The sequence below is a fragment of the Myotis brandtii genome, unplaced genomic scaffold (genome assembly GCF_000412655.1).
Source record: "Myotis brandtii unplaced genomic scaffold, ASM41265v1 scaffold265, whole genome shotgun sequence".
NCBI classification, from domain to species: domain Eukaryota; kingdom Metazoa; phylum Chordata; class Mammalia; order Chiroptera; family Vespertilionidae; genus Myotis; species Myotis brandtii.
The window spans coordinates 26429-39523 of record NW_005360086.1 but is presented as its reverse complement, the minus strand read 5'-3'; the positions used below and the strand labels follow the sequence as shown (position 1 = coordinate 39523).

The 13095-nt window shown below is 53.2% G+C and overlaps 1 protein-coding gene across 1 annotated transcript in view; it reads left to right on the top strand.

Moving 5' to 3' along the window:
• The window catches only part of HOXB4 (homeobox B4), a 3903-nt gene extending 2593 nt beyond the window's left edge, over positions 1 to 1310 (top strand). The window contains exon 2 of the mRNA XM_005868199.2: positions 588 to 1310. Within this exon, the coding sequence (XP_005868261.1) occupies positions 588 to 1060 (473 nt within the window). The 3' untranslated portion in view covers positions 1061 to 1310. The remainder of the gene's footprint in view (positions 1 to 587) is intronic.
• Positions 1311 to 13095: the final 11785 nt, after the last annotated feature.

The following is a 13095-nucleotide window of genomic DNA, read 5'->3' as shown; positions in this document are numbered from 1 at the left end:
AGGGGAAGCCAATTGTCCCCGCTATAAACTCGCCACGGCCGAGATTTACGGTCGCCTGTTTTCAGAGCCACATAATTACATCCCCCATAAATTTTTATGGCCTGGTGGGCCCCGCGCCTTTGAAGTCGGCTCCCCATTCTCTGTGGCCATTCTCACCAGCGACTTTCTCGCCAGGGACGCGTAGTCTCAGTGAAGTTGGAAGTCGGGGAGGGGGCGGGAGGTGGGAGAGAAGGAGGAGGAGGAAATCTGTATTTAAGCGGAGCGTTGAGTCAACTCCCACGACTGATTTTCCCCCTTGCTTTCCCCTGGCCTGGCTCCTGGGCGCCAGAAGTGGGCAAAAGTTTTTTGTTGGGGGCAGGCACTGCTTGGAATCCGAGCAGAGAGGGTGGGAACTGACAGGAGAAAGGTTGAGGGAAGCCCCCTCCCCTTTCACCCCTCATTCTCCCACCCCGGGCCTCGGGCCAAGGCGGGAGAGGAACGAGGAAAACCTGGTGAAGATTTCCTCACTCTGAGCCCCCCCACACACACACACACCCAAACAACATGGAGATAAGCCTCCCAAACTCCGAGGTCTCCTTTTCTTCCAGCGGCCCCCGCTTGCTTCCCTGTCCCCCCACCCCGCCCCCCGGAGTCAGAAGAGGCGGCGGGAGAGGGAGGGAGGGAGGGCGGGCGATACTGTGTTCTCTGGAAGAAAGTGCTCTCCCTCCTCCCTTTGGGGGCCATAAAACTTTCTCTTTCTCCTTCTCTCTGTGTGTGTCCAGTAAACCCCAATTACGCCGGCGGGGAGCCCAAGCGCTCTCGCACCGCCTACACCCGCCAGCAGGTGCTGGAGCTGGAGAAGGAGTTCCACTACAACCGCTACCTGACGCGGCGCCGGCGGGTGGAGATCGCCCACGCGCTCTGCCTGTCCGAGCGCCAGATCAAGATCTGGTTCCAGAACCGCCGCATGAAGTGGAAAAAAGACCACAAGTTGCCCAACACCAAGATCCGCTCGGGCGGCGCCGCAGGCGCAGCCGGAGGGCCCCCAGGCCGGCCCAACGGAGGTCCCCCCGCGCTCTAGTGGCCTCTGCGCGCGGGGAGCCACGGACCTGGGGCGGGGAGGGTGGCGAGCGCCGGGAAGGCGGGGGAGAGAGGCGGGAGGAAACCCTGGGGCCTGGGGCTGGAGAAGCCTTCCTGCCTCCCCCCCACCCCCCTCTATCTATTTTCACGAATAAACGCAGAGAGGGGTCGGGGAAGCTTTATTTATAGAAACCACAATGCGGAGCACCCCCCAGAAGCAAAGCTCAAGTCTCTTGCTTTCTTAAAAAAAAGATAAATAAGAGGAGAAGAAGAAGGAAGAAAGAAAAGACAGAAAGAGAAATAGGAGGAGGCTGCACGCCTCGTTTTCAGCTGTGGCGAAGATGGATCCACGTTTCATCTTTAATCACGCCAGGCCCGGGCCCATCTGTCTTGTTTACTCTGCCGCGGAGAGGACGGGCCTCGGCGGCGACCATTACCTCGACACTCGGCTAACAAATGAGGCCGCCGGCCGCCCAGCCTCTGCTGCTGCTGCCGCCGCCGGAACACGGCCCGGGTTTTCTTTCTTTGTCCCCCAGGGCTGACACCCAGCGAAAGCGCCCTCTGATTGCCAGAGAGCGCGGTGTGTTGGCCACGGTAACACACACACACACATAACACCTCCTCCCGGTGGCCCATCCAGGCCCCTTGGCGGGGACACTGACTGCACCCCGTTCCACGGCGGGGCTGGGAAGGGGAGGCAGCAGGAAGGGGGCAAGTGGAGGCTTGGGCGGCCTTGGCAACCGCAGGGAAATTGAGTCCAAGGAGAAAGAAAGAAAAGAGACACGCAGACCCCGGAGGGCCTGCCTTGGGCAGGTCAAGCTGTCCCTGCAGGGTGAGGGCGGCAGAGTTCTGGGCACACCCCCTCGCCCATCTCCAGTTGTTCAGAGGTGATCTGCCCTCCTAGACTGAAACTGAATGTGAAACTAGGAAATAAAATGTTGCGCCCCTCCCGGGTCTGGGAGATGATGTGTCAGAGACCTCTCCCATAGTTGATCATTGTTGCATTGATTATTATTATTAATTAATTATTATTATTATTTTATGTTATGTGTGTCCTTTCTCCTCTTCTCTTCCTGACATTCCAAACTAGGCCCCCTTCCTAGTTCTGGGGCTGCCTGAGTCTAGAACCCTTCGTTGGCGTGAAAATGTGTGTCCTGTACCGAGTGACAATAGAAATAAATGTTTGGTTTCTTGTGACCAGCACAGCGTGTTTTTGTTTAAGCCTTGATCTAAAGATACAGACAAATGCCCCCTAGCCTCGATCTGAAGCACCTCCGTCCATTTGGATTCACATTGTATGTGGCTGAGGATTTTTTTTTTCCCCCCAAAGGGTCCGATGGGAATTTCTATCTTCAAGGACTCCAAACTGTGGTAGTTGGTTTGTTTTCTTTTGGGGGTGGGTGTGTTCTTTAATTGTCCCCCCTCCAGTCCAAAAAAATGGATGGAAAGGACGAGGAGGGCTGACTCCAATCCCTAATGTGGAGGTGGGGGGAATGTTTCATTGTAGGACACAAGAGGCTTAAGTATGGCAAAGCCTCTCATATCATGATTTATTTGTCATAAGCAAATAAAATGCGGTTAAGCTGTCTCCTTCTAGACAGACGGCTCTTTGCTTATTAAAGTTCCGAGAGAGGATTCCGCGAGGCCGGCCTCTTTTCTCCTGCATAAGAAGGTATCGTTTTCCTCGGAGGTGTTTAAGGCTTTAATGAGTCTAATTTTTTGCACAGATGTTTCTGGGTGTTTGCAGGTTTTCAGAGTATTTTTATATTACAAAGGAGCTAGCCGGTGCCATAGCTCAAACTCTGACAAGCAAATAGATAATCAAGAAGACAAATGGCCTCTTTTGTGAAGCCCTGCTCCTGTATTAATTTTCATTTTCTTTCTCATAGAAAGTATCGAAAGTACGACTGGGGACCAAATCGCTTTCTGTCTCGGAGGTCCCAGTCACCCCTAGAATGGAGTGGGGGAAGGGAATGCAGGTGACCCTCAGAAGTTCTGTTAAGCATGGGCCGCTTTTGTGCAGTACCCACGAGAAGTTCGAAGGTCTGGGGGCTCCAGCCTGAGCTCTCTGGTCCTGTGGTGGCCCCGGGTATAGACCCTGCCTCCAGAGAGCCCAGGGCTGGGGAGAGCATATGAATGAAAAGTGGTTGGTTGTTTTAGTCCCTTCTCCCTTTAGAAAATAAAAATAGCCAATTCCACCCACACATCTCATTGTTATTTTTTTATTGTATTCCCCTGGTTTGCAGCACCCGGGAGTTTGAAGCTGGGTAGGGCCAAGGGACCAACGGGGCTGGTGTCCCTAGCACTGAGAAAGGGTTGAACTGCCGGTTTAAATGCTGCGGGGAGACTCGTAAAAAATCGCCCAGACCTGGAGGATGAGAGCGGCCAGCTTTGTTCGGTCCATTTTGGTGTGATGTTTAGCTGCCAGGAGATGCGACTGCCCTTAGCAGAGGGAGAAAATAGTTCTTAAAAAGCATATGCCCCCCCAGGAATGCCTCTATAGAACCAAATCAAAGCTACTCCTTGGAAGGTATGAATAGAATAAAAAAAAAGATTTCTATGGAGCTTAAAGTTCACAGCCATTCTGTGTAGACAAGAGCTAAGAAAAATGTGAGAATTATACAGAAAACCATTAATCACTTCTTTTCTTTAAATACGTATCCTCTCTCCTTTGTTATTATTCAACAGCAAATCTCCGCAGACCGGCTGTTGGGGGGAAAAAGTGTTAGCCGCCTCTCCCAGATCTGCGAGGGGGAAAAATTTTGGAACCGTAAAGTTGAAAACTTTTTTCTCTCAGTTTGGAAGAAGCCCTTCACCATGAATGGGATTCGAGGAGTTCGGGGCGAGAGGAGGCGAGAGGCGCAAAGGTAACAAAGCCCCCGCCTGGGCTGGCATTTTTTTTTTTAAATCGTTTTATGAGCTTTTTTTTCCTTCTGCTTTTTTTTTTTTTTAACAAGGGAAAGAAGAAACCCCTATCGTGGTGGGGTTTTTATGGTGACTCTGGTCAGGTTTGGGGCCTTTTATGATGACTGATGCTTGGGTCAGATGGGAGAGAGGCCTGACACCTGGAGAATGTTTGAACTGCGGGGGCCTGAGTGTGAGGGTCCCCGAAGAACCCCAGAGAAGGTTGTGTGTGAGGCAGCTCAGGGTGCTTTCCTGGTTTTGGAGAATGCAGGTGGGCCTGTGGCACCCAAGCATCTGTGCATGTGTATGTGTGTAGCGACGCGCACATGTGGCCGGTCGTTCTGTGACTCTGTTTGTCTACACTGAGGGCTTGTGTCCCACATAACTGTTTACAGTGAGATGTCATGCTGCCCCCTGGAAAAACGGAATGCATTTCTTGGAGGGAATGCCCCAGGCTTGGAGGAGGGTATAGGTGGATGTCTGCCCTTTCCCCCTTTTTGTGGCAAGCTTGGGATTCCAGGCAAATATTCCCAATTCTCTGGAGCAGGAAACTGCTCCATTCACAGGCAAGGTTCCTGCCGCTGGAATCTTCCTCTTTAGCTCTGTCCCCCTCCCTTTTTCCTGGAGGCTCCGTGTTCGGTTTGGTTTCCTTTTGCTCTCTTAGTTTGGGGGCTCTCTTAGTTCGCCGCCCCCCCCCCAACCTGGGGCCCTGCTTCTGAGGGTGAGCGAGCCAGCGGGCTCTGCCTCAGACCTGAATGTGCTGGCCCTTTTTCCCTGGGGCTCACTGTGAGTTTGGAGGCAGGAGGTTGGCAGGCGAGAGAGTTCATGGAAAGGCCACGTTTTCTAGGCGATTAGCTCAGTATTAGAACCACAAAATGACCTCGGAAGCCCCTTGACCTCTCTGAGACTGGACATTGTGCTGGCTCCTGCGTCCTGCCCGGGAGGGAAAGTCACACCTCCGCTGGGAGCCAGCGGCCCCTGGGCTGCTGTGTGCCCATGTCCACCCCCTCTTGCCCCCAACCCCTTCTTCGCTATTTTGGAATTTCTAGATTGTTTTTCTGTTACTGCGTATTGGGGAGAGAAGGAATAAAAGTGTTTGCTTGGGTACAGCCAGGGGAGGGAGGAGGGTGCTGGTCTGCCTCCCTGCAGGGCTCCCACCGCTGTCCCCATGTCCAGCTTACCGGTCCTGTCCTGTTTTGCTTGGAGGGAGCTGAGGGGGGACGGACAAAAGGAAGTGGCAGGAGAGGCCCACAAGGCTTCAGGGGCTAGGGGGGCAGCCTCTGGGTCCAAAGGAGAGAGAGGGCTTGCCACTTGAACAGTTCCTTGGGGATTACTGTGTCTCAAAGTCTGATATCCAAATCCACAACCCCTCAACCCATTTTTTTTTTCTGACGTTCCTTTGTTTGGGAAGCTACTCCTAGAATCCCTTTCACCCCTTTCCCCTGATCCCCAATTTCACCTCAGCTACTCCCAGAGCCGGTGGAATACCTCTCCACCAAAGGCGCAAGGGAGCTGGGAGAAGGTCCAGCGCAGACCCTTCAGACCATCTCCAGGGAGAGCTCTGCCATGTTAGCCAAAGTTTCCAGCAACTTTTAATTTTCAGAGATGGGTGGACGGTTTCTAAGAGCCTTTCTGAATCTGTATGCCGCTTGCTGTATCTTAAAAATCCACATGAGCAGCCATCCTTCCGGAGGAGGATAGGGGGGCGGGGGGGGGGGGGGGCCCCCCCGGGGGGGGGGGGGGCAGCTGGGGTAAGAGGTCTTACACTCCAGCTGGGAAGAGGAAATGCTCCTTTGGGGTTAAGACTAGGAGAGACTGAACCTTGCTGGGATGTGCTTGGTGTTGGTTTGCGTGTTGTAAATGGTCTATTGGCACTTAGGGACTTGGTCTTAGGTGAGAAATAACTGGAGTTGGTTGGTATCCGCTTTGTCCCTGGATGGCATAATAAATGCAGGGGGTGGAGGCCTTTGGAAGGAAAGGGAGTGAGCAGAAAGGGGAGCTGGGCTGCTCCTGGGCTGGAAAAAGCTGGGGCTTCGGGGAGGTGCACCCATTATAAGGGCAGACAACCCATTGTGGGAGCTCTCTAGGCCCAGGGACTTTACAAGCTTCTCTCTGGCAATGTGAGGATTAGGGTTCGCCAATGGGGAGGAGGAGGAAAACAATGGGAAGGGAGGGTTAGGGGCCACTCAAGGATTTCATCCTACAGGTGGGAACGTGGAGGTCTCACTTTCCCCCATTCCCAGACCCCAACCCGAGCGCTGCCTAGGGCTCCCCGGCCTTTGGGCTCACCGCCTACACTTCTGGTGGCTGCTTCTAGTCCTCCTCATCTTTGACCTCTCTTCCCTCCAGGTCCCTGGTCCTCCCCATCTTTCTCTTACTTCCACCGCCTGGACAAACTGGGGGCAGCCCCAGGCCCCGTGGTGGGTCTCCCTGGGAAGCAGCCAGGGAATGGGGTCTGGTTAGAAAGCGAAGTGGGGAAGTTTCCCAGCGTGAGTTGAGCGCTGACGGATTTGTGATCGGCCATAAAACCGGCGCGTTCAGATTCGTAAATCAATCTCGCCTTTCTCCCAGTATAAACGTTCGCTTTATCGGCAGCAAGAAAGCGCTGGGCGCTCGGCTCGCTCTCAGCGCTTGTTTATTTGAACACGGACATTCCCAGGATCCGAGGAGTGTGGGCATTTTAACAGAACCTGCCCCGCATGCCTTCCTGTCAGTTTGCTGTTCTTTTCCTTGTCCTGAAAAAGCATGTCTCCGTCTCAGAGATTCCGCCCTCCCCTGCCCCAGCGTATTATACCTTCTCTCTTGCTTGCTCATACTTTCCTTTTAGACTTTAGGGGAGAGCTTTCTTGGGGGGACCACTTTCATGGATTTGTGGTCAGGACCTTGCAGAGAGTTGCACAGGCTCGGGACCCACGCCCCAAGCAGGCTGAATTCAATACCAGTCTGTGTTTTGTATCGAGACAATCAAAGCCGACCACCCCCCCACAGAGTCTGAGCCTGGCCCGGGCCTGCCGGCGCCCCACCAGTGCACGGGAGCAAGATTCTGAGGAGGCCAGGCCGGCCTGGTGCCTGCTGCAGGGGCCTCGATGCCGCCACAGCTGGACCCTACCGACACCCACTCGGGGGTGGATGTTGCTTTGGGGGGTTATTAAACCATCTAGGCTCTCGGCTTTCTCCCCATTGAGTTGCTTTTGGTTCAGAACCCTCCAAACAAATCAAAAGGGGAAGCCCCAGCCTCCCTGTCCGAAAGTGCATTTGTTCTTCCCCTGTCCGGCCTGCCCTCAGCGGCGGTGGCCTGGCTGCCCCCAGAGCTGCTGGAGATAAGGCTGGGAATGTGCAGCGAGAGGCTTCTTCAGGAATGTCTTTTCCACTCCCCTTTGCGCCCTCACCTCAGCCCATAGCCAAGGACTCGGATTCTGGTTGTAGCTGGTCTGCTCATTCTGGGGTTGAGCTATGTGGGAAGGTTTGGGGATGTTTTATTTTATTTATCTCTGAGATGAAGGTTTCTCTCTCTAGGCCCAGGGAATGGCTCTCTCCTATCATCCTGGGTGTTCAACCCTTTAATATGCAACCCCCCCCCCATCTTTTTCCTATTGACCAGTCTCCATTGTCTGTGGATTGGAAGCGCAGGGTACTAACACCTGGGAAATAGGGGCCCGGGGCTGCCAGGCCGACTTTGACTTCAAAGCCTCTTTCTTCCTTTCCCCTCCCCACCCCCCTTCAGTTAGAATCTCCAGCTGTCTTCCGTGGAGTTGGGGGTAAGGGGACTGAGACAGGGTGTGACAGAGGTAGAGAGAGGCGGACAGTCCACTTCTTTTGTTAGAAACTTTAGTCCGGTCTTTGTCTCTGGACGTGCTCTCAATCAGTCGGTAGGATTCCGTTCCCTATCATAGTAACACCACAAACGAAAAAAGTCCCCGCTTGCGGTTCTTCTCAACTTTGGAAGTCCCAGAGTCGCCTGTCCACCCAGTCCCTTTTCTGCCTCTTCAAAAGGTACCACAAGAGATCAAAAAGAGAATGAAAGCCACAAGCCCCCTTCTTGATACATATATAATGTGGACTTCAGAAGCGTATCTTTCGGAGATGGTCCCTTTAGAAATTTTCTTGATTATTTAGGAAGAGGGGGGGGGTTCCACTAAAATCAGTTTCCTAAGAGTGAGGGAGAGAAGGGAGTTGGGGGGAATCTTAACCTTAAAGGGTGCAGGGAGAAGAATTGGAAGCTGAGAAATCCAGGGGCTTGGAGAAGGGCTCTCGCCCACCCCACCCCCACCCCAGACGCCCCTGCAGACTATTTCTGCACCTCCACGAACTAAGCAGAAGCAGGAGGAGAAGAGAGAGCGGAGAGGTGGGCTGTAGGTAAGTGTGTCCGGGGTGGAGGTGGTTAGGGAGCTGTAGCTACAGCAGGCATAGATGTGAATCTGGAAGAGAGAAGGAGAACTGGATACTATTCCATTGGTGGGTTGGGGGGGGGACCTATTTTGCAGGAAAATTTCTCCTCCTGAAGGGGAAGGTCATAGTGGTCCTTTGAGCCTGAAATCGAAAGACCCCCTTCCCCCCCCTGGTCACGTGATTCATTAAATAATTAATGCCGAGGTTGCAGAATAGATATGTATTCGTCAGGAAAATCGCAGGCTTGGTCTCCCTGTTTCTGACGTGCAATTCAACTGTCCTTTGAAAAACAAGCCTGTACCCTGAGAAAAAAGAGAGGGGGGGGGGAGAGAGAGAGAGAAAGAGAGAGAGAGAGAAAGAGAGGGAGGCAGCAATAAAACAGCCCCGCAGCCGGAGCCACACCACGGGCTGGGGTATTGTAAGTAGAAGGGATTTCTCACTACCTACCGTGTCTTATATGTCCATGTAAATTTATTGTTTGTTATTAATGTTATTGTCGTAAACTGTGACAAATAGCCATCTTCATTTCCTGCCATTTCTCTTCACACGGTGCTCTGTGTGTTTATATCCATTGAGGCATTGCATAGAGATTTTAGGAATATTCCTCTCCTCTCTCTCTCTCTCCCTCTCCTCCAACCCTTTTCTTGATTTATAGCAATATGGGTGTCAGCTTCTCGGGGCCGGCATGCCAGCCATTGTGTGTGTGTGTGTGTGTGTGTGTGTGTGTGTGTGTGTGTGCTTGCGTCTGCGTGTGTTTGTGAGCGAGTTGTGTTGTTTATGGCCATGTCTTCGATAAATCATTTCTCACGGAAAATGATGTGGAAGCTGGGCTATTTCTGCGGCCGGGAGAGAGTCGCTCTCGGAGGCACTTCCTCCCTCTCTGCTCTGCTCCCAGGAGTTGGTTATTTCAGATGATTTACAGTAATATATCAGCAGTTAATATGAAAGCTCTATAGCTGGAGGTCTTAAATTACAGCATCCGTGATTATCAATTAAGGCGAGATTTGTATAAATTTGGTAAACCAGAAATGCCTCATTGGCATATAAACCCAGTCAAAGACCATGACCTAATATAAAAATTATATTTGTGAGCCTGATAGAGCCAACATTCCTGCAGCAGCAGACAGAGCTTCATTTTTCAGCAGTTCCCCACCAGAGGTTGGCTGCTCCAATTCCAGCCACTGGGAAAGAACCCAACTCTGAAGGCAGAAGGAGCCTGGGGGCAAGAGAGGTGGAGGCAGAGGAAGGAATGACTGGAGTTGAAGGCAAAGATTCTTGTTGTCTATGGGGACCAAATCCAAGCCCCATGCAATTGGGGGGGGGGGCTGGAGAGATTCAGCTATAGCATTAAAGCTTAACCTATAGGACTGATGTGTATGACAGGGTATTTAGGGTGGAGAATGAGCTGCCCAAATTGGGCGAGACAATGGAGGCAGAGGGTGAAGGGCATGGAGAAAAGCTGAAAGCCCTGGCTCCCCACCCTCCTGGCTAACAAAACAAGGAAATGAATTCACACCCCAGTAGCCTTCCTTCGACCTCCTGAAACAAAGAAAGTTTCCTCAGCAGCCAGGGACTGTGTGTGTTTGGGGCTAAAGCAGGGAGAAGTTCTCCAAGTTTTTCTAGAGAAGAAATGTACCAGGAATCAGGTGGTCCCAGAAATTGAAGCGTGTTCCTCTCCCTAAGCCCCGTTTCAAAGAGGAAGCAAACAGGGTACAGATTGGGCGGGGGAGAGCTGGTAGCTTTGCCCTAGGGTTTCATATGGGGGGTCTCAGTCCCTCCCCATCAGGGAAGAGTCTGCTGGCCAAGAGAAAACTAGTGGTGTCTTCTGGGGACATGCTATGCTGTACCCCAAAGTGGTGATAGATGAGGGGCAGAGAGTACAGCCTTTGCCAAGTCTGGCCAAGGCTACTGGCTTTTTCTTCCCTGGCTGGAGCTGGGCCAACTGACTTTATAGCTACTATTATCTGTGATATTTAACTCTGCCTGCTCGTGTAAACCTTTGAGTAGGGAAATTAGAGTGACTCTGCACCCAGGTGTTAATTATTTATGGCATAAGCCTCTCCGAGAGTGGCCACTTAGGCCCCAGTGGAGCATCTAGGAGCTCGCTCCCAGGCTCTACTCCAAGTGGGCGCTGAGCCCCCCTGTCCTTGTTAACAGGCAGATTTGTGGGAGGGTGGTGGGTGAAGGCTCCCAATTTGGGAGTCTGGGTTGACAAGGGTTTAGGGAGAAAGAGGAGAGGAACAAGACCCGAGGCTAGGATGGGGGGGGGCATTACCTGGCCTGGATAAAAGGAAGGTGGAGTCTGGATTCAAGGGCTGGAGGGTGGAAGGGTTGGGGGGCAGCAGCAAAGAGATCTGAGGGGTAGGGGGCTCCAAGCCTTTCAGGCCCTCCATCCTTCAGTGTTGGAGAATTCCCCATGTGGGAGGGGACAAGGTGGGTGTAAATGTGAGTTCACCCCGAAACTGGTGCTCCAGAATGTAGGTCAAAGTCTTGGAATCCCCGAGAGAGCGAGGCAGGATTACCTCTTCCTTGGAGAGGAAGAGGGACATAACGGAGAAGGGAGAGCGTGGAGTTGTGTTTATTAGCTCCTGGATTTAGTCTGTTTTGGAGGCTGGGGAACAGAAGGGTGGAGGCTGAAGGATTTGCTCTTTGGGACAGGCCATAGCTACTGGGAAGAGGTGGGGGCCGGTGCCACGGGCTCCTACCCCTGTGTTGCCAACTCCACCCCCTATCTTGCCCCCTCTGCTGCCTTTGCTTGTGCTTATGACATGGAGGTCTGCTCCCCCCCCCCTTCCTCTCCATTCTTTCAGCCCCCTTCAGGTCTTTGTCTCTTCAGGCCCTGGGGATACCCCCTCCCTTTCCCTTTCCCCAACTCTCACGCAGACGCTGCCCCAGGAGACAAAAGCAGGGAGACCATCCCTTTCCACCAGTATCTTTTAGTCGCTGGCCCCTGGTTAAATCTCCATCTGTGAGGCCTGATGCCCTCCATCCAGGCACAGAGGCCTACCCCCCAAATCATCAAGTTTGAAAAGACTGTGTTGGTTTAAAAAAAGAGATACATTTGGTTCATTTAACCATGAAGCACTCTGACTCTTGCCAGGTCTATGCACACACACTCTCCGTTTGCTTTTGTGCTTGCTGTTGGGGGGGGGGGGTCTAATGCATTTGATGGAGGGGGTTTTAGGAAAGCTGCTGATTCTGTTTTCTCCCCAGACTCTGCTGGTATCCACTTTCTCTGTATAATTATCATGTTTTCCCCGTGCCTTTGAGAAGCTGGGCTGCCACTGCTTTCATGACCAGAGGAGTTGGATAGAAAGATGAGGAGAGAGGATGAAGGAAAAAGAGAGGGCCCCAGAGAGAGAAGGGGCAGAAGGATCCCGTTCTGAGGTGGGAAGTCAAGGCAGACCGTAAGGAGAGGATGGCAGGGAGAGTGGAGACAAAGGCCAGTCTGAGAGGCAGGAGGCTGTCCTGGAAGAAGAGCCCCACAACTTGGATGAAGAGAGAGAGAGAGAGAGAGAGAGAGAGAGAGATGTGCACACACTCTCCTCTGAGCTAAGTGAGAAGAAGGGAAGTGAAAAGGAAACCACTTTCCTTGCCCCCTTCTCTGTAGAAGAGAATGTCTCCATACAAGAGGGTAGGTTTCCCCTGTAGATGAGAGGGCCTGGAGGCCAAGGGCTCCACACTGCCCCCCCCCCCCCCCCCCCCCCGGGAGAGGGGCGGCCTAATAAGGCAGCCCAGCCCAGAAGTGGTTTCTGGAGATGCTTCCACGTCCTTCCCATGGCTCAGTTCAAATTTACTTAAGAGACACAGAGAGGCAGAGTATGAGAAGACAAAGGGGCTGTGAGAGAGGGACAGAGGCAACAGAAACAGTTAGAAAATGGGGGTGGAGGGCAGAGAGAGACAGGGAAAGCGCACCAGTGAGCCCAAACCCCTTACACCCCTGGCGGGGCAGGCATACAGGGGAGAGGGCTGTGGGACTGGAAGCTTTTCTAGACTCCCTGCTTTCTTCACAGACAGCTGCCCAAGCTGAGACCGTCCCAGGAGCAACGGCCTCTAGAGTAGGCCCTCTGGGTGCTACCTCAGGTGGGAGGCAGCTGGGCAGCCACTGAAGTTTCAGGAAATGGCCAAGATGCCGTGGGCACTTCAGGCTCCTCTTCTACCACCATCATGAGTCACTTAATGGTTGGACTGGCTCCCCAAACAGAATTCCCCACGAGGAACTCTCTCACTCCTGGACCCTGGGATCTTCTTGGGCTTCTCTTTCCCCTCATGGGTCCGGTCTGGGTCTCGGGGTCTGGGTCTGGGTCTCTTCTTTCCTCTTTAGGGAGGGGGAGAGGTTGATCCTCCAGCTGCCTCTGAACTTTCCCTCTCACCTCCCATCTACATCCCTTCGCAGGAATCTCAGCCTGAACGAACGGATGCTACCTTCACTGACCTCTTCCCCCCCCCCCCCCCCCCCCATCTTTCAGGAAAGAAAAGGGAAAAGGGAAAGAAAGTTCCTACCCGCCTAAGCAGCCTTTAAAGACTCCGGGGAAACTGGGAAATGCAAACCTTTTCTCCTCTCCAGTCCCTCTTTCCCCCCCTCGCCGCTGCTCTGCTCCCTCCATGGAGCACCCCCAACGCCGTCCAGTCCTGCCCAGAGCTCTCTCCCTTCCCCTCCCTTCTCCGCCGGGCCGGACATATGGAACCCATTTCGCTGGTGACATTGAAGAGCCGCCCGTGCGCCCGCCTTCCCTTCCGCCA